Source organism: Pseudopipra pipra, chromosome 17, assembly GCF_036250125.1.
Source record: "Pseudopipra pipra isolate bDixPip1 chromosome 17, bDixPip1.hap1, whole genome shotgun sequence".
Lineage (NCBI taxonomy): Eukaryota > Metazoa > Chordata > Aves > Passeriformes > Pipridae > Pseudopipra > Pseudopipra pipra.
This window is the reverse complement of record NC_087565.1, coordinates 14,255,203-14,275,743: the sequence shown is the minus strand read 5'-3', so window position 1 is coordinate 14,275,743 and position 20,541 is coordinate 14,255,203. Positions and strand designations below refer to the sequence as shown.

At 54.1% G+C, this 20,541-nt stretch overlaps 2 protein-coding genes across 3 annotated transcripts in view; both read left to right on the top strand.

The window, feature by feature from the left end:
- LOC135423781 (fer-1-like protein 4) overlaps positions 1-5,418 on the top strand; it is a 39,948-nt gene extending 34,530 nt beyond the window's left edge. Inside the window, exons 41-45 of one of the 2 annotated variants that reach the window (XM_064674345.1) lie at positions 496-594; positions 855-1,096; positions 2,943-3,220; positions 3,848-3,948; positions 4,450-5,418. In XM_064674345.1, coding sequence (XP_064530415.1) covers positions 496-594; positions 855-1,096; positions 2,943-3,220; positions 3,848-3,948; positions 4,450-4,630 — 901 coding nt within the window. In that variant the 3' untranslated portion in view covers positions 4,631-5,418. Of the gene's footprint in view, positions 1-495; positions 595-854; positions 1,097-2,942; positions 3,221-3,847; positions 3,949-4,449 lie in introns of those variants that run through there. The other variant, XM_064674346.1, reaches the window with a different exon arrangement.
- A 1,366-nt stretch (positions 5,419-6,784) lies between these two features.
- LOC135423844 (arf-GAP with SH3 domain, ANK repeat and PH domain-containing protein 2-like) lies at positions 6,785-20,484 on the top strand. Its single transcript, XM_064674484.1, has 18 exons — positions 6,785-6,876; positions 7,628-7,754; positions 7,943-8,043; positions 9,351-9,420; positions 9,846-9,933; positions 10,397-10,445; positions 10,809-10,972; positions 11,197-11,330; positions 12,008-12,099; positions 13,924-14,101; positions 14,968-15,053; positions 15,392-15,507; positions 17,190-17,257; positions 17,713-17,820; positions 17,950-18,151; positions 18,540-18,679; positions 19,328-19,450; positions 19,680-20,484. The coding sequence occupies exons 1-18, from the start codon at positions 6,785-6,787 to the stop codon at positions 19,752-19,754; spliced, it is 2,013 nt and encodes a 670-aa protein (XP_064530554.1). The 3' UTR covers positions 19,755-20,484.
- The last annotated feature ends 57 nt before the right edge of the window (positions 20,485-20,541 follow it).

Genomic DNA, 20,541 nt, shown 5'->3' with positions numbered 1-20,541 from the left:
ACTGCATATAGGGAAAACATTTTCCCAATGAAACTACCCTGGAATAGGGACAAAGTGACTCAGAGGTGTGCTGGGATATTCTTCCTTGGTGATATTAAAAATTCATGCAGACAAGACCATGAGCAATTTGACTTAGTCTGAAGTTAGAGCAGGAGTTTGGAGCAGAGACTGCAGAGGTCCCTTCTTGCCCAAGCCTTTCTGTGCTCCTATGGCTTAGTAGTGCTGAGTGTGTTTCCCACTCACCAGGGATTTGCTTTGCAAAAACTGCCTGTACTGATTGTGGGTGTCTGTCTTATTACAGCTGTAGTGCCCAGGAAGGGGTCTATGCCTGTCAGTGAGACTGCTGGGCTATGCTTGACCAGAGGAGCCCTGGCAGGGAACCACAGTGCTAAGAACGTTCACGTCCTGCTGCTCTGCCCTTGTGGGCTTGACCTGCCCTCCCAGGCACCGAGGACAAGAGCACGTGGCTCACTTATCTCTGTGTCCTTCCCACAGCTACGAGCTGCGTGTGATCATCTGGAACACGGACAGTGTCATTCTTGATGATGTCAACCCAGTAACGGGAGAGACTTCCAGTGATATCTACGTGAAAAGGTCTGACAGGATCTAGGGAGAGGCCAGAACCCTCCCTGACCCACACCCTCACTGCCTTCTCTGAACCTCTGAACCTCCCTGCCTTGGCATGAGGTACTCACTCCAGTCCTCTGCTGTACCCCCAGAGACGTTGATCCCGTGTTGCTCTGGTTTGATTCTTCAACCCTTCCTTTCTTGCTATCCTCATGGAGTTCAGCCCTTCCATCCTTCTGCTCTGCCTTTGGGGCTGGCTGACAGAGGTAACTGAGTTTCTCCTGCAGCTGGATAAAGGGTCTTGACCACGACAAGCAGGAGACGGATGTCCACTTTAACTCCTTGACTGGGGAAGGCAATTTCAACTGGAGGTTCATCTTCCGCTTCAACTACCTCCCGACCGAGAAGGAGATCACCTACAAGAAAAAGGACTCTGTCTTCTCTGTGGAGGAGTCAGAGTTTCGGGAACCAGCTGTTCTGGTCCTCCAGGTCTGGGATTACGACAGGATTTCAGCTAATGACTTTCTAGGTATGGAGTGACCTGTCCCTCACCTTGCTGGAGTATTACAGTGTTTCCCTGGGGTTCTCTAAGAAGGGACACTAGGAACACCAGATCAAGCTTGTCAACTCAGCAGTCACCTGGGCTAGTATCTCACATGTGAGCTATAGACAGAGCCTGGAGATACACACCTCTCCTACACAGACATGCTTGCATGCTTGTCTCAGGGCCTTGGGTCCTTTTTCAGGGCCTGTCGCACCACAGGACTTCCAGATTCTGCTTCCTTAAAACCTTTCCAATAAACTTGCTCATTTTCCCTGCTCTTACTTAGATCTGCAGATCCCAAAGATTGGGTCAAGGAGCAGTTTTCCCAGGAGCTTATGCTGCCAGCACAGGGATTGACAACCTTTGTGAGACTATTTCTGCTTGAGTTGCAACACCCTGTCTCCAGGAGCTCGGAGCTTCCTGGATGCTCTGGTACTTCCCAGTAATCAGACCTGCTGAGCTGGGTGTGCAGCAAGGCCTGGTGTTGGATCATCACTGGCCTAGTGATGATTCCACCCACCCTATGCTAACATAAGTGCTGCTGATTCTCTCCCACTTTCCCAAGTGTGTAGCATTCTGTTAAGTTGTCCCTTCTTCAAACTTTGACCTCCTATTAAAAAACAGCCCCTTTGCCCTACTCTCTCTTGGGCGAGTTAAAACTCTATTCTTCAAACTTCCATAGTGTATTTAAGGGGCTTTACCTCCATGAGGCACTTCCAGTGGTTCAACCATGCTCCTCAGACACTGAAGAAAGTGTTAGATAGCAATTCCAACGATTTCTGGCATGTACAATCTCAGGAACTTCTAGGCAGGAAGGGGCTTCTGCAGTGTTTATTGCAACCTCCTGCCCCAAACAGGTAGTAGGTTGGGTTGCTCAGGGCATTGTCTGGGTGAGTTTTGAGTATCTCCAAGGCTGGAGGCCCCAGCACCCTTCTGGGACACTTTTCCTGGCTGCAGCATTCTTATAATTCTCTTTTTTTGTTACTTGCAGCACTTCGTGTCCATTGCCTTATGTAATTTCATTACTCACTTCTGAGAAAAGTCCAGCTCCATCTGCTCTATAGCCTCCTTTAGGCTGTAGCAGCAAGATCTCCTCTTGTCCTCTCTTCTCTGGGCTGAACATACACATCTCTCACCCCTCCTCCTGTTGCATATAGTCCAGCCTTGGCTGTCTCAGCCACTGGGCTCTCTCTAGTTGGTTGATACCTTTCTTGTGTTGGGGGCCCAAAAGTGGGCACTGTCTCACTGGAGCTGAGCAGAAAACACACACATCCCTTGGCTGCTTTTGCCAGTACAGCCCAGGACATGATAGTGTTGATTTGGTGCATGGGCTCAGTGCCAAGCAGAACAGGAGCTCATTCCAGGCAGAACAGGGACACAAGGCCGAACAAGGAAATGAACTGAGGCTGTAGATGTAAGAACTGCAGATGAACTGCAGAGGTAAGACAAACTTGAAACCTTTAAAGCATTTCCCAGATTTTATAATTTTTAACTGACATTTGCAGGAATGAGAGAGGAAGATGAGCTTGGACGTGTGAGGAGACCAGGGTGGGACATGGTAAAGGAGTGAAAATAACTCACTCTAGCACATGCATACCAAGCTGGCTGCATCAGAGACAAGCCCTGGGGCTTCTGCCTCTTAGTCTCTAACTCTTGAGGTAGTCCTGTCTTATGCAAAGCTTCAGGTTCTCCATCTGTAAATGTGCTAGATCATTACAGCAACTGGGATCTACTTGAGGCTGAGGGAGTGTGGCGGAGACAGAAGGCCAAATATTGTGTGGGGCTGAGCTCAGGGTTTCACCATGAGGTCTTCTCTCCACTGTGCCTGCAGGCTCCATCGAGCTGAAGCTGCATGACATGGTGAGGGCAGCCAAGAGCTCTGAGCAGTGCACCATCAGGATGGCCAAGGAGAACGCAACACCTCGCTTCTCCATCTTCCGAAACAAGCGCATGAGGGGCTGGTGGCCCTTCATCAAACTCAAAGATCAAGAAGACGAGGAGAGAGAGGAGAGGGAGTGCAAGAAGAAAAAGAAAAAGAAGTGGAGCAGCTCAGTCAAACCAGAGGACGTGGAATTCACAGACCCCAGTGGGAACAAGTACCTCCTGACAGTAAGTGTGGTGCTGGCACTGGTGGGCAGAGCCAGTGTTTGGCCTCTGCCTTGACATGGGAACCTGTCCTGCATGCACATAACCTACAGAGTGACCCACCTCATGCAGAGGTGCAGACTTCTTCCATCTGCTACAAATCCAGCACTTGGTCTACCCAGAAATGCCCGCTGCCGTGGCATGCAGGAGTGTCCAACTTCATGTATTCCTCTGAGCTTCCCAAGGAGCAGTGCTCCTTAAGGGGTGCTATCACAGTTTAGGAATGATATTCCTCAATTTAGTGTTCCCCCTGAAATGCCCCAGACCATGCATCCAATCCCCCCTTACTCCTGCTTGTGTGTCCCCAAGGGTGAGTTTTCTCAGTGCCACTGTGGGAGGCTGCAGACAGATCCAGGTAGCTGGGGAGTTCGTTACAATACAGTTCCTTGGGTGCAAAACAGTTGTGTCTGACCAGGCCACAGTTTCCATGGGCTATGAAGTAAGAGACTCTGTAGCTAATGAAGAAAAAAGCTCAGAGCATCTGTAAGTGGAAATGGGAGAAAAATAACCAGTTGTGGCAGGCTGTATGGTCAGCAGGCTGGGCTGTGAAGCAACAGAGGCAGCTGTGGCTCAGACATGTTCCCTCTCCAGGGTAAGGTGGAAGCAGAGTTCCAGCTGCTGACTGTGGAGGAGGCTGAAAAAAGTCCTGTTGGTTTGGGCCGGAAAGAGCCTGAACCCCTGGAAAAGCCCAAGTGAGTATCTGTGTTATCACCTTTAGCATGGATGGACAGTGCTGTGTTCTCAGCAGCTGTTTGCAAGGAGACTGGGAGCATCTACTCAGGGAGCTGAGAGCAATCTCTGGGGCCCTGGGCAGTGTGGTCTGCAGGACTGGGACTGCCAGGGCTTCCCAGGGCTCGAGTGGGTCCACGTGTTGCTGCAGCACCTGGCCCGGGGCTGGTCTTGGGACAAAAGGCAGCTGTGCCATAACATTGCTTGTGCAATGGGCAGCTCTGTCCATGTGAAGGGACCCCTTGGCCCTGCTGGTGCAGGACAGCTCTGCAGGGCTGTTCTGAGGAATCTATCCTGCTGCCCCCAGCATTTCCACAGGCACTGCAGCCCCCGAGGGGATCCTGCCTGGAAGCAGCAGGAAGAGCTGGTCATTCATGAGAGTAGCAGGACACCAAAGCAGAGGGGCCAGTGTGCTGCTCTGTGGATTGAGCTTGTGCTTATCTGTTCTTCCCTTCCTGTTCTAGCCGGCCAAAGACGTCTTTCAACTGGTTTGTGAATCCCATGAAGACCTTTGTGTTTTTTATCTGGAAACGGTACAAGAAATATATAATAGTGCTGTTCATTGTCACTGTTCTGACCATCTTCCTGGTTCTTTTGATCTACACCATGCCTGGATACATCAGCGAGAAGATCATCAATGGATAAATGCTCTCCAGCACAGGACTACTCAAAGACAAGGGTGATTGTGGCAGGAATTGAGATTGGACCAGAAAGTTTAATAAAACCCTGCAGTTTCAGAGGCAACCTTCAGGGTGAGAGACCTGCAGAAGCAGCCTTTTTCTGGGAGTCACATTTCATGCTACATACCCATGAGATGCAAAGGAACCAAGTGACCAACCTGCTATATTGGGCAAACTCCTTGAAAGACAGTTACAACTTCGGGGGGAAAAAAATTATTCATTGTGGGACTGGAGCGGGAGGGTGGGAAAAGGGAATCTGCTGGGCACAGACATAGCAGCTGAAACCAGCTCTGGCCATTGAGGGTGATTCTGGCAGAGATGGGGCCATGCAAAGCCATCCATGCCCTGGCTTGACAACACTTGGCATTTACCAGACCTCTGCCTGAAGAGTTCAAAACACAGTGTACAGGGGGAGAGGGTTGTGTACAGGGTACAGGGTACAGTGTACAGGGTCTGGTGCGGGTTCCTGGTGGAGGTAGGACCTGAAAGACCTTTGAATGGAGCTCTGCAGGGAGAAGGATGACAGAGACAAGGTAGCCACAAGCTTCCTGCTGTGCCAAGAGCACAGGAACAACTCTTGGTGTTGGAGTTGGCTCTGGGTGTGGTAACACTCTCTAGGACATGGTCTTTCTGGTTGTAACTCCTTACAAACTGCTTAACAGCTTTTTCTGCGTGTGCTGTGTTGGAGTCAGGCTTGCTTCAACTTCATTTTGGGTCTTCATTTCCTCAGGAATAAAAGCTCCTTGGCTGCTCTCTCTGATGCTGTTTGTGTTTTGTAGCTGCTTTCTGGAGCTGGGGGACAAGCTGCTGCCTGCAGTCCTCAGTGCCCCTTCACCTCCCTCCTGGGTAGCACAGCAGCAAGGACGGCGCTGGGACAGCAGGGGGTCACGAGCTCCAGTCTGACTTTGGTGCTGGGCTGATGTAAATTAAGTGAGACTTGTTCTCAGTGTGGTCTCTGGTGCCCCGGGGCTCCTGTCATCTGTACAGACAAGCCCTGATGTGCTCTGATTTCAAGTGGAGGTGTTTCACCCAGGGTTTTGACAAGATAGATTCCTTCTGAGAGGTCTCATCCTGGTGCAGGAGATGATGCCCAGTAGGACAGCTGCATTTCCAAAGAAATTAACTGACAATGGGGTTTTATAGCAAAGGCACCTGCCTGATTGCCTTTTGAATGGGGCAGGAATGGAGTAGGTTCTGGGGAGGAAACTGTCTGGGCAGAGGCAGGCAGGTGGGTATGAAGGTGGTGAGGACTCTGGCTGGACATGAAGCCAGGAGTGAGTGTGGGGCAGACATGGTGCTCCCCCGGGGGGGCCAGAGCAGCCACAGATGGGGTCCACAGAATGGCAAACAGGGAGCTCTCTCTCCCCCAGGGGACCCTTGGGCTGTGCAGTGGGGGTGAAATAGGCTGCAAAGGGCTCAGCCATGCACCTGCTTGGGGCTACAGCAGGGCCCTGGGGTGTGACAGTGCTGTGTCACCCCCAGTTTTTCTGCCTTCACAAACAGTCCCCTTTCCCCCCAGCAGTGCCCAGTGCACCCCAGCACACCTGGTGCACTCCAGCAGTGACTGGTCCATGCAAACAAACTCAGTGCACCCCAGCACGCCCAGTGCACACCCCCAAAACAGCCCCTTGGCTCCTTCAGCCACGCTCAGACACATTTCCCACCACACCACCAGGCTGGGTCTCCCCGTGACTTAAAATTGTGTCTGCCTCAGGCTTCCTCCAAATATTTCAGTTTATAATTGCAGATCTGTGTCTGTGTGTGCACACTGAGTGGGAGCGTGGGGGAGGAGCTCTTCACATCTATTAATCATTAATTCCTGATACACAGTGGTCCATGGAGGGGAAAAAGGCAGCCATCACTGGGAGCGGGAAAAGTATGAGGCCATTCCCCAGGACACAGAGTAGAAGGAACAAGTGTAAAGAAGTGTACCAAGGAGGCACAAGCCTATTCCTCTGCCAAACCTCCAGCTGCTCTGCAGATGTCCAGATTTTTCATCTGTGCTCTTGGCTTTCCATGCCAGCTGCTGCCAACTGAAGCTCTTAATGTGTTTCCTCAGGGGCAGATCCTGTAAGCCTTGTGACCTTTAGCATTTGACTTTGCGTTCTGTCAGTCAGACATGGCCTGGAGACAGGAGGACGTTCTTCCAAGTGGCAATGCTTTCAGAGACAGTCTGAGCACTCATGTCCCAGGGGCTAGGACGTCCTTCAAGTACAGCAGAGCATTTATGTTGTTTTCCCAGCATTTCTAGATCTCCGTTCCAGTTTGTTTGGTCTTGTTCATCTTCCTCCACACTCCAGACTTGCAGAGTGTCACCCAGATACTGTATCACCACCACTTGTACTCGTGTCTCCTGGTCCTGTAGTGCAGGTCTCCTCTGGGCATCTGTTGCTCTGTTTGAATCAGTCTGCTCTAGGTGTGTTACCCTGCTTGTTCTGTAATTTGTAATGATTCATATTAAAAGTCATTATGTAAATAACAAAAAGAGGGGAGGCACCACCCCAGAACAAGGTAACTGAGCACAGCAAGCAGCATCTTACAGATCCATCATGCAGACAACCCCCCAGGCTCTGCTTCAGGGGCACATTCCAGTGCCAAGCTCTATCAGCTTTTGATAACTTGAAGACTTTTTAATTTTTTAAATTCCTGATGCTACCAAGAGAAAAAAAAAATCTAACAGCTACTACAGTGTGACCTTCGGGCTCTTGGTTGCTTTTACACTGCAAACAGCTGTTTTCACAGGAAAATGCAGACTGCTCTCCCGTGGTCTCGTTGCTGGAGTGCTGGTGCTGGGACATGCCTGCCTCCCTCCTCACATACCACATACCAGGGCACAGCGGAAACTCCCGTGGCAGGAATGGGGCTCAGTGAGTCCCACAGAGCGAGGGGTCAGTGAGGGCAGAGGGTGGAGTGGGGGCAGCTCTGCTGCACCCGGGAGGAGGAGTTGGGGCTGCTGAGTCAGAAGCCTCCTGCTACCATGTGAGAGGCTCACTGTGCTCCAGTGCCTCTCAGACAAAGACCAGGTGAAGCAGCAGCTCTGCTCCCTTCGGCATCAGCTGGAAATTGCATCACAGCTGGAGCAGAAGGAGGTAAGGTCTGATCCTTCATGTCACAACAGCTGCTTATGTAATGTCTCCCCGTTGGTACCAAAAGCTGCGGGGTTTCTGGTGAGCTCTGGGGGAGCACAGGGTCCCTGGCAGTCCTGCGAGGCCACACTCTTGGTTGGCAGTGGTTTTGTTGGGGTGGGACCTTGCTGCTCTTTCTCTCCTTCTGCCAGGACCCTGGGAAAAGGCAGGCAGGACACAACATGCACCAGCTGCAAGGGAACAAGCAGCATGGCACAGAGAGGTCAGGGACCCTCCTCAAGAAAAGCGATGGGTAAGTTGGGATCAACATTACCCTTTCAATTGTACTTTGGTGACCTGGGGCCAGATTAGGGCCACTGAAACCAGCCTCCTTTCCCTGGCCACAAGGCAGAGGAACCGGACAAGCACTCATGAAGATGTGTTTGACACTGTCCCAGCCTCCAACAGCTTTCAACACAAAGCTCCAAGCAGCCTGTGTCATCTTTTAGCTCTGAGGACATTCCTCTCCCCTGAAGCTGAGCAATGTCCTCCCAAACCCTGCAAGTGCTGGGGGTGAGGACCCCTGCACACACTGTGAGGACCCAGAACCAGCTGGCTTTCCCTCCAGCAGGGATCCCTCTGCCTTCATCCAACACCCCGAGGTCTTGTGCTGTCGGAGACAGGAAGGGTCGGTACCTCTCCCCCTCTCCCAGGCACTCTTTGCTTTCCAGAACCTTCTCCATTGCCTCTGCTCCAGCATGAGGAGACCTGACCCCTCTACCCTTCCTGGTGGGAGATGCTCAGGGGTGCCATGGGTATTTACATACACTCCTGGTGATGTTTTATGCTCTCATCCTCCCCAGCCCTGACCTTTGCCTTTCAACCCCCTCTGCCCTCACAGTTCAGTGCTGGGCTCAGATCCCTGACGGTGAGAATTAGGGGAAGGAGCAGAAATGTGGGGTGACAGACACAGCATGGGTGTTGGAGAGGGCACTGTGGGCCAGAGGGCAGAGAACCAGGAGGGTCTTCCAGGAGCAGCACCCTGAGCGCCTGGAAAGCACTCCACTGTCTTTGAAAAGAGGATCATCTCCCACCAGAATGCTTGTTGGGAATCACAGAGAGATTTGCATACCTGAAAGGACTATGAAGTACCCTAGAAAAATGTGAAACTGTACAGAAAATAATGAACTCGGGAGTCTCCTTCACCACAGGCTGAAGTATCTCCTCACCCTGTGGATGTATCTCTCCCACCTCTCCCCTGTGTGACAGTGGCAGGCACAGGAAAGCAGCCTATGGTCAGTTTGGAGCTGAAGGGCTTGGATGTTTGCTCTGCTAGCAGGTCCTGCTGCCCTGACTGCTGCTCTGCTCCTGTATCACCACCCCAGCAGTGTGGGGGGCTGCCCGTCTGTACAAACATGCCTTGTGCCACAGGACAGATCCTGCTCAGCTCAGAGCAGACTGACAGCAACAGACCCAGTTTGTGGAAGCTCAGCTGTGTCTGCTGAGAGCTGTGGGCCTGTGCTGGGCCTTGCATGGCTCTTGCCTGTGCCAGTGCTGCACTGCATTGCACAGCTGCTCCTCCACGTGCCTGTCCTTCAGTTCACCTCCACTCACTTCCAGGTTGAGAAAAGTCTGGCAGAAGAGGAAATGCACCATAAGCAATGGCTACCTGACCATCTCTCACAGCATGGTAAGAACTGCTTCTTCCACTCTGCTCCTACTGGGAGCTGCTCCCTGCCCCTCAGGGTCTGCAGAGCCTGTTGCTGCTGGGCACTCCAGTGGCTTCCTGGGGCTTGTCAGGCCCCTTGTGCCTGCTACTTACCCTGCTGGACTGCCCTGGCACGGGAGCCTTTCTCTTGAGACTGAAGTCCCTGCAACCCACAGTGTTAGACAAACACAGGAGGTCCTTGTCTGCCTTCATGCATGGAGGGGATGAGCTTGGGGACCTGGCTTCAAGCATGGGGTGGCTGTTGGGAAAGAAACGGTCTGTGTCACTATTTCTTGCATTGCTTCTGAGAGCTGAGCCCAAGACAAAGTGTTGGGTATGTGTCTGTCTCCAGAGCCAGGTGGAGCTTCTCCCCACAGCACTGAAGTGTTTCCTCATTCTGATTGCAGCTCAGCCACCCCCCAGCCAGGCTGAATTTACTGACCTGCCAAGTGAAGCCAAACATGGGTGACAAGAAATGCTTTGATGTGGTTTCCTGTGAGTGCTGGTACCTGCCTATGGATCCTTTGGGAAGGGCCTGAAGCTCAGGCAGTGCTTGGCACTCAGCTGGTGTGTTAGGGATGAGGGGAAGCTCTGCATCTCTGGGCCAGCTTGGGGGATTACCCTGGGGAAATTGTGCCAGGAGGCAGCTCTGCTCAGGAGCAGTGATGCACATGTGGGGGGTGAGATAGAAAACACTGCTGTGGGGCAGTGCAGGGTGCCTGGAGACCACACAAGTGTAGTTCCTGGGCTGCAGTAAAAGTAACTCCAGTATCCCTCCTTCCTGGTACAGGAGCAGGTCCCTTTGCTTGAGGTGCACTGGGCAGGGGCTGTCAGCCCAGCTGCCTGGGCTGGAGGTTGCTCTCAGGTCTGCTGAGCCCAGCTCAGCTGTTCCTTGCCCTGAGGGCTCTGCAGGCAGGGTGGACTGGCAGGGTGTCAGGGGAGGCTCTGTGTGTTTCAGACAACCGCACGTTCCACTTCCAGGCCGAGGACGAGCAGGACTGTGTCATGTGAGTACTGCAGTGCCAGAAACACTGCCCTGGCTCTCATGACAAGCTGGGCTGTTGGCTAACTGAGCAGCATGGGGAACCCCTTGGTTGATGCCCTTTGCATCCTGACTATGCCCAGTCTCTCCAGGGGAACTGCTGGCCACAGAGAGGACACAGAGCTGGGAGGATGCTCCTGGCAACCAGTCTGCTGGTAGAGTCCTGGGCAGGACCTTTGTGTGTGGTGGCTGCTGCACAGACTGGGGCAGACTGGAGCAGACTGGGATCTCCCCTGTGACAGTGGGACAAACCCTGCTGCCCTTCTTGCCCTGCAGTCTGAGCAGGGCCCAAGGGACCCTGTTCCTAATCTGCTCCCTGCCCTTGCAGCTGGGTGTCTGTCCTCAGCAACAGCAAGGAGGGGGCACTGAACGTGGCCTTCAGCAAGGCCCAGGGTGGAGGGGAGAGCAGCCGGGAGGAGCTGACCGGGGCCATCCTCGAGGAGCTCAGAGGAATGCCTGGGAACAGGGAGTGCTGCGACTGCTCTGCCCCAGGTGACAGCCTGCCCTTGGTCCTGAGGCTCCCTCTGCCCCCGTGCTTCCTCCCCCTGGACAGGCACTGCTCTGACCTGCCCCAATGGCATCCAGCTCCTGAAGACCTGCAGGCATCTGGGGTCTTGCTTCTCCCCTCTGTCCTACTGGGGAGCTGTGCCATGGGGTGGGCCAGCAGGGAGGAGAGGCAAGAGGTGCACACAAGCCCTGTGGTCTTGTCTCTGCAGATCCCTCTTGGCTCTCCATTAACTTGGGCATCCTGATCTGCAGTGGGTGCTCTGGGATTCACAGAGACATGGGTGTGCACCTCTCCCACATCCAGTTGCTGTCTCTGGACAAGCTGGCAACCTCTGAATTGCTGGTAGGATGCTCCCAGAGTGCTCTGTCCTCAAGCCTCTCTTGCTTCTGCTGGGACCTCTTTAAAACTAAGTGAATTCCATGGGTGTTTTTTACCTGTTGAACTGATCCATACCGACCTGTAATTCCCAGGGTTTAGTGGTTATTGTGTCAGGAATTGTCATCTTCAAGGAGGAGAGGAGGGTCATTTTGCTGTTGATGGGTCACCCATCCCTCTCAGTCCCCTCTGCTCATCTGTGTCCCCCAGTGCAGAGGAGCTGTGGGGCAGGGCCAAGCTGGAACTGGGGGAGGGCAGAGCATGGGGCAGACAGGGGCTTGGAGACTTGGCATGGGGCTGCTTTAGGGCTACAATGCTCTCAATGCTCATGGGTTTGGTCAGGCTGTGCTGGGAGCTGCTGCTGGGGAGCAGGGCTGCCCTGGGGAGCAGGGCAGGAGAAAAGGCTTTTTGCAGGGGTAGTTGCTTGCCCAGCTCTGAGCCCAGGGGTCGACTCTGGGGTTGGTTGTGCTGCTGGAGTTGGGAGTCCTCAGCAGCAGGAGGCAGAGCAGAGCCTCCAGCCGTTGGGCACACCCATCCTGGTACCCCTTGGCATCCCCTTGATACCTGGCCAGGATCTCAACCTGGAGCTTCCTCTCCATGGCTGTTGTGTGTCCCCTGTCACCTCTTCTTTGTCTGTTTTGCAGCTGGCGAGGAATATCGGCAACTCTGGCTTCAACAATGTTATGGAAGCAAATCTCCACAACCTTTCCTTGAAGCCCACTGTTCACAGTGACATGTGAGTCGCTCTGCAAGAGCTGTTTTTCTGTGGGAGGTTAGATACCACTGAACACACAGTTCAGTGTGCTCCCTGCAGTGGCCAGGACTATGGCACTGCTCCCAAGACTGTCACTTCTCTTCAGGAGCAGTTTCACCAAGCTTAGCTGGAAAAGTTTGATAAATGAGAGAAGCAGAGTGAGGAAAAGCCAGCAGGATAACTCAAGGATTGGCCTTGAGGTCAGGACAAAGGTTGAGGAGCCAGTGTTGGAAAGGAGAAGGCAAGAAGGGAAAATTTAAAACCGAAGTGGAGCTGCAGAGCAGGGTGGCTCTGGCTGCACATCAGCAGGGTGGGAGGGCTCAGGGGGATGGGTGACAGGGATGTGCATGTGCAGAGCAGCTCACTGTGTACAGTGGCTGTGGCCCAAGGTTGGTGGGATCAGCACTCACAGCAAGCAAGTGGCTGAGGATGTGGGAATTCCCATCCCTCATCCCAGTGTGCCCCCAGGCTCTGCAGAGCACAGGGCAGAGCTGGTGGCATGGCTGGTACCAGTATGAGCTGGGGGCTTCTCCAGAGCGCTGTGCCATGAACCTGAGGTGCAGCAGCGCTCCTGAGGGAAGCACAGAGCTGGGAAACATTGTCAGGGCTGAAGGGACTTTCAGGAGGCTGGAGGGCAGGCAGGCAGAGCAGGCATAATTAGGTTCCATTACAGGCCTGTAAGTCCTGACTACGGTACCATTGGGACAGTGTGGACCTACTCTGCAGGGAATGGGTGAGTGAGGAATGGCACTTAGCAGGGAGAGAGCATCAGAGAGCTGGGAGAACAGGAAAATACAACTGGAACAGTGTGGTCAAGATCTAAGTTGTCAGATCCGCTCTTCTACTTGTGTGCTGGGAAAATTGAAACTGCATGAAATTAGTAATTTGGTTCTCCCTCAATGACCTTTTCTGTTTGGAGCACTCCTTTGCCCCCTAAGACACCTGCAGCCACCCTAGATCCTCTGCCTGGCAACTGCTTCTGCTGTTCTTGGCTTCTCCCCTGCTCCAGGGGGTCCTAGTCTGGAAGCTGTTCCTGACCCGTGGATACTCCTGGCCAGTTCACACCATATGGCATTTCCCAATCCTTGAGATTTCTGCTCTTTCCCTTCATTCTCACCGTCAGGGATCTGAGCCCAGCACTGAACTGTGAGGGCAGAGGGGTCTGAAAGGTAAAGGTCAGGGCTGGGGAGGATGGGAAGGGAGAAGAGAGCATAAAACATCACCAGGACTGGATATAAATCCCCATGGCACCCCTGAGCATCTCCCACCAGGAAGGGCAGAGGGGTCAGGTCTCCTCATGCTGGAGCAGAGGCAATGGAGAAGGTTCTGGAAAGCAAAGAGTGCCTGGGAGAGGGGGAGAGGCACCAACCCTTCCTGTCTCTGCCTTGATAAAGGAGACAATCACAAGACTTCAGGGTGTTGGATGAAGGCAGAGAGATCCCTGCTGGAGGGAAAGACAGGGGCCTGGTTCTGGCTTCCCTCGGTGCCTGCAGGAATCCTCACCTCCAGGCCATGGCACTTTAAGTGCCTGAAAGTCAAGGTCTTGTTTAATTATGCAAAATAAATTTTAAAACTGCAGAGAGGAAGCTTTAAGAAAACCACAGTGCTCTGTGAGAGTTATTAAGAATGCTGATGCAGAGGAGTTTGGGGAATGTGACAGAGGGAGAGGAGGTGCTAAATTGCCTGGCAGGGCTGAGGGAGAGAGAGGGAAGGTGGCTGGGGTGGAGGGAGAGGAGGGAGGGGGGCCTGACATGCTCGCTGGGTTGCTCTGTGGCCCCTAACTCTCATTTGGCTGGTCTCTGCAAGGGCCTTTCGGAAGGATTTCATTATTTCCAAATACGTCAAGAAGAAATATGCCAAGAGGAGCCCTCCTGTTCAGCACTCTGCCCTCCCAGGAGCCGTGAAGGACAAGGACATATTTGCTTTGCTCCAAGCATATGCACAGAACGTGGACTTGAGCAAGCCCGTGCTGGCCCCTCTGCAGGTAAGGCCACCCACCCCACAGGCCCTATGGCAAACAGCTTTGCTCTCCCCTGTCCACAAGGGTCCCTGTGCCTGAGAGAGAACAGTTTTCTGATGAAAATGGTGCTTTGTATGAGCTGGGAGCAACAGGCAGACTCAAGCAGGGTGAGGAATGTCACAGTAGAGGAAGGATTTTCTGGCTGTGACCCCACAACCCTCCTCATGCTGTGTGTGGAGGGGACAGGAGTCAAAACCACAAGCCCAAGGCTTTTCCAAGGCCAGTTTGTAACTGAGATTTACCTGTAAACTTCTGAGTGGATTTTCTTGGGACATCCAAGTCTTACTCTAGGCTGAAAAATCAGGGCAGCAATTTTTCCTGCAAAACCTCAGTGTGGGTCATTGCTGTAAGTGGAGGAAGAGAGTGTTGTTAGGGATTCAGGGAATCCCTGGAGCTGCAGGCATGCTGCTGGTGGGTGTCCTCAAAGCAAAGGAGCAAAATGCTGCAGTGAGCAAGAAGCACTGGGATATGTTGGGACAAACTGGTGAGTGAGAAGCAGTTCTGCAGGGAGCAGCTGTTGCACATCCCAGGGCTCTGCTGAGATCCTGGGCTTGGCAGAGTTCAGCTAGTGGCCTGGGGCCAAAAGTTACCTTTGGTTGCTGTGGTTTCTAAATGTGAAAAGGGGATGACTGATTCTTCTTCATGAAGGCATAAGCTCACCATTTTAACTAGGTTCTCATCAGCCTTGGTGGCCTCTGAAGAGACAGTTAAACTTACTCATCTCTTGGATTTTAAGTGTGTCAGGACAGCCCCAAAGGACAGGGCTCCTGCTTGCAGTGGCACTGCAGGCACACACTGTCTCATCCTTGCTCTATTCTTCCTGGTTATAGGAACCTGGGGAGACCATTCTCCACCTGGCAGTGCTTTTGTCTGATCAAACTTCTTTGCATGTTGTTGATTTTCTTGTCCGGAACAGGTAAATTCATCCCACCCAGTCAGCTTGTCATGGCTGACTTTAATGACCCCTAATGAAAGGTGCAAGACTGATGATCTCCAAAATGCTCCCAAAAGAAGAGAGAAATCAGCAGGGAAAACCTGCCAGCAAACGAGTTTTAGGTTGGGCTTGGGGTAACTACCCCTAGATCAGAGGGGTTCCCTTGTCCCCCGTGGGCTGAGGTGTGACAGTGGTGGTGACCACCTGTTCTCCAGTTGAGGTGGGAAGCAGGACACGTGTGTTCTCACCAGGCAGTGTTTGCTGGGGCTAGGGCTGGTGGCTCTCCCTAGAGATGCTGACACTGTCCCCCTGTGCTGCAGTGGGATCCTGGTGCAGCAGACGTCGGAGGGGAACACGGCCCTGCACTACTGCTGCTCCCACAACAAACCCCAGTGTGCCACACTGCTGCTGAGGGCCAGAGCCGACATCACCATCAGTGAGTGGCCGTGGGACCCTGGGCCCTGTGCACATATGAAATGTCTGCCCAGCTCTTCTCTGGAAACACCTTCTTGGTCTGTCAGAGTGCCAGAACTCTGGGCTGGGGGGAGGGAGGTTGATGGCAGTGTGGGTGGGGAGCTCAGCCTGCAGGGTGACAGCATCAGCTCCAGGCTCTGCCCGTGTCCAGCAAGGTGCTCTGCTCTGACACTGCTCTGGGCTGGCTCTCCAGGATCAGCAGCACTCACAAACTGGTTTGGGGTGCACGTGGCCCCCCGTGAGTGGGGTGTTCCCATCTCACAGGCTCCTGCTCTCAACAGCCTGGGACAGAAACAGTGGCTTTGCTCTCCAGCTGTGAGCAGGGGATGCTCTTCTCTGCTCCCCAGGGAGTAAACAGTTTGCTCTGGGGTACTTCTGACCCAGGGAGCTTGTGTCTCTGCCCCACTTCACTGTCCCCCTTGCTGGTGGGACTGCACTGGGGTGGGCTTGCCAAGCTGGCAGAGTCCAGCTAGGTAAACACTGCCTGAGCTGCTCTGCCACACACAGCACAGGCACAGCAGAAGCCAAAACAGGCACTGAACTCTTTTCCAAACCCAACACCTCAATGCTGGAGCACAGGCAGGAGAATTGTCAAAGCACTGGTTCTGAGACGGTGTGTGCTGGTGCTCCGGTGCCCAGATCACAGGTCCAACCATTTATATTGCCCATAAATCTCCACATCACAGAAGTGAGCTTAAAAACTAGGATCCTGGGTGAAATGGGAGGGCACAAGTGTTCCCACTGCTAGGTATCAGCTGAGCTGGCAGGTGCACTCAGCTTTGCCTATTGGGGTGATCCTGTGATGATCCCATTTCCCATTACGGGCAGCACAGGAGGAGCCCCTTGGAGGACAAAGAGACCAGTAGGGGCTGGGTGTGTGTCCCCCCAGCTGCACAGGGATTTGGCAGCCAAATTTATCACTGCCTTGGCCATGCTGGGCACAGTTGGGCCTGACCTGCCTTTGCTGACTAACACTGGCACCTCAAGAACCTTGAGTCCACAGTGCAGGCCCCAGCACTGCTCTGGGGATGCTCTGCAATCCCTTTGGGTACAGACCTCTTGCTGTTCCCTTCTCCCACCTTCCCCAGAACCCTCCCAGCCTGCATGAGCCCAGCCAGTCTCATGCTGCTGCTCTGCAAGGAGTTTTGCATGACAGCAACACCATCACAGGTCACACCCTCAGACCTCCAAGCAGTGGAAGTTGTATTTTAAAGTGAAACCGAAGTAAAATGGTTGTGGCTTGTTGGCACTTGCACTCACACCCTTCTTGCAGGCACAGGGACCTGGGTGTCCATTAGGCATCAGGACACATACACCAGGTCTGCCCAAAGCTCCTCTGGTTTTGTAGCCTTGAGGCTCTGGCAATGAGGCTCTTCTGTCCCTCTGTCCTCTCTGTCCTGTCTCATCTCTGCGAGTCATCGATTTACTCCTACTCCTTTCTCTCCTTATTTGTGTGTCTCAGCTCCTATGCTCTTCATCTTCCCCCCACCATCCTTCAATGGTCAGAGTCTCTGTTCTGCTCCTGGGTATAGGCTGTCCCTTCTTTTAGGCTTATTTTGCCAGTTGCCCCAAACACAGCATGGCTCTTCATTTCACTGAGCACAGCATGGGCTCGTGGGCCTCAAGGTGCTGCTTCCCCCACAGCTAACAGAGCAGGAGAGACAGCCCTGGATGTTGCCAGGAGGATGAGACACTCCCTGTGTGAAAAGCTGGTAAGGCACTGTCTCACCACTCCTCCTGTTTCAGGACACGTCCCAGTGGCAGAGAGCAGTGAGGGACCCACACCCACGTGGACCTGTCCACAGGGCCCCCTGTGCCTCTCAGCATCTCCAGTGCCAGTGTGGGATGCAGAGGAGGGAGGGCGGGTGCTGGTCCTACTGGCACAGGTCCCTTGGGGCAGTTTAGGACAGGCCAGGCAGGGGTTGCATCATGCAGGGGGACTTGGGTCTGTGCTGGGGCTGTGCATCTCCTCAGCAAGTGCAGGCTTGGCTTTTCCACGTCCTGATTTGTGCATTTGGAGACCTTGGCAATGGCCCATTGCTGCTGGGGAGAACTGCCTGCAGCTGCAGATGTTGCCCTGCAGGGCGGGTGGTTGGATATGGGGCCTGTGGAGCTGGTTGGGGAGGACAGGTCTGGTGGGTCCTCAGGGAGCTCCTCTGTGCCCCAGCTGCTGCAGGCCCAGAGCAATCAATTCAACCCCCACGTCCACGTGGAATACGAGCGGTGGCTGGGACAAGATGACATGTTTGAGAGTGACGAAGACCTGGATGAGAAGGTGAGGTGCTGAGAGGGGCTGGGCTGGGCCCGTGTGTGCTGCTGCGGCCTCGCTGCCTGCACTGACATGGGTGCTGCTCTACCTCCCACCTGTACACCCTCCATCCAACCTGCAAACCCCCTTTCCCAGATGGGTCCTGAGAAGAGGGGATCTGCCCATCCCCAGAGCTGCTACCACCCCCCTGCTGCTGTCCCCAGGCCAGAGGCAGCAGAGGCAGTGCCCCAGGGCGGGTGGCCGGACCCCTGCCCCTCGCCAGCCCACCACCTACACCTGGATGTACCACCGGCCCCCTCCCATCCACCCCCACTCCCGCCCCAGCAGGCACAGCCAGGTGAGAGCCTGTGGTGGGGTCCTGTGGGGGCTGGCAGGGTGAGCTGCTGCTGCCACAGCCCGGCCCCATCAGCAGAGTGGGGTCTGGGAGGGAGCTGGGCCCCAGCAGGGTGGGAGGGCTTGTCTGGTGCCATGGGTTGCCCTTTGGGCCTCTGCTCCTCGGGGTCCAAGGCTGACTGGTCTGACCTAGCACTGATCCCTGCTTTGAAGAGCAGCACAACTGTCCCCAGTCCCTCCCCTTTCCAGCTCCCAGACTGATGGGGTACTTGCTGCCCACGCTGTACCATCGTGGAGGACCATGTTGCACCATGTTGCCTCACGGTGGTGGTTGCTGTTGTCTGCCTGTGATGAAAGATGTGAGCAGATGAACCAACCTCGCTGTGTTTTAGGTGCCCTGAAAGCCATGGACCCCCTCTGCACGTCTGGCCCCAACAAAGTAGAAGAGCCTGGCCCACACCGATCTCTCCAGGAGCCAGATCCATGTTCTGGCCATGCTTGGAATGTCCCACTTCCTCAGAGGAACAGTTTGGTAGGTGGTCAGGGTCAGCTCAGCTCCCACGTCTGCCAGTATTTATCCCCTTTGGTTTTGACCTGAGCTGTGCTGGCCCTAGCAACTTCTCCTTCCAGCATTTCTGTGATTCCCTGGCATTGACATCTCCCTGCTAAGTGCTGGGAACACTCCCCCTGCCGTGTTCGTGATTTCAGGTTGTCAGGTCAGGGAGTGCAGTTTTAGACATGGACAAGAGTGCAGTGTCCACACTGGCCCTGCCCCTCTGGGCTGCAGGGGACACCTTTCTCCCTGATGATACTGCAGAGGCAGAACCCTTTCATTAGGGACACCTTGCTTGGGTTGCTTGGTCTTAGGGTTGTGGTGACACAAGTCAGCACCACTGTCTCCTCACACAGACCTGTCCTGAGAGAATGGGGACCCCATTCCCTGCACAGGCACATGCCACAGTCCTGGGGCAGAGGAGCAGCTGCCTCTGGAAGGATGTTCCAGCAGAAGGAGCCCCTGTCCCACCCGAACTCCCAGCAGATGATCTGCTACCTCTGCACTCCTCTCTGCACAGGAAATCTCCCAGTCTCTCATCCTTGCTCTTCACACCTTTGCCAGGGCCTTTAGGATCGGGAAAGTGGGACCATTTTAGTTGTGTCTGACGATGTTCTCTCCCTGCAGAACCGACGGCTGCTCCGCAGGGTTCGCGCTCTCTACGACTGCGATGCTGACAGGGAGGATGAGCTGACTTTCCACACAGGAGAGGTCATTGGGGTGTCTGAAAAGGAGGACAGCAACTGGTGGGTGAGTGAACCTGTGCATGTAGCTGGCACTTGGACGCACATGATCCCCTCTCCAGACATTTCCCACCTCTGTCCCATGACTGTTGCACACATTGTCATCTCCTGCTGTGCATCTGTCTCTCCATCTTTTCCCTGGTAATCAAAGGAAGCTGTTATGGGCCCAGTTCCTCATGCCCCTGAATGCCCCTGTGTTGTGCTCACTGCTCCTTTTCCTTCCTGTCTCCCCACAGAAAGGGTGGATTGAAGGGCAGCCCCACAGGGAAGGTGCCTTCCCTGCGTCATTTGTTCACGATCTCAGCGAGTAGGAGCTGCTTCAATTCAAGAAAGAAGATCTGATCAACTGCTTAAAATGCAATTCTCCAAGCTACCATCTGCACTCACTTCTGCTGCCCCAGCACTCATCCTCCAGCCCACCCCTCCTCTGGGCTGTCTTGGAGAACCTCTCAGCCAGCCCAAAGACAAGAACACAGCAGCCCACGGGTTCCACAGTGGTGCTCCTGCCTTAGCCACGGCCCCATGCACAGACCAGCCCTGGTGTGCTCTGCTGCCCCATGCCTGGGCCCTGCCTTGCCTTGTCCATGCTGCTGTCCTGTGGTCTCCCTGCTCTGCTCCCTGGAGCTCCCTGCTCTGCCAGTGCTGATGGAAGTGACGGCTGTGGGGGGCAGTGCTGTGCCTTGCCAGGCTCGGGAGCTGCAGTGGGCTGGACCTTGGGAATGCAAACAAGTGCTGTGAAGCCAGCATCACAGAGCCAGTGCTGCCCCTAATTCCTCCCACCCCTGTTTCACTCTGTGTGTGATCCAGAAAATGTGCTCTGTGGCAGCTCAGGGCACTGCCCCTCCAGTGCCTGGCTCCCCAGAAGTGGTGCAGAGGCCCTTTGAGCCTGTCACCAGTAAATACTGACTTTTTGTATTTTGCAGAGCTGCTCTAGTTTGAATTTCTAGATCCTTTGTCTTTGCACCAAACCTCAGGCACCAAACCTTGCAAAGCAGAGTGTTGACCTCCCCTTGGATAAAATTACTCACAGTTCAGCTGGCACTGCTTTCCACTGGCTGTGTTTTTCTAGTTGCCAAGGCGCATTTCACAGTCCTTCTC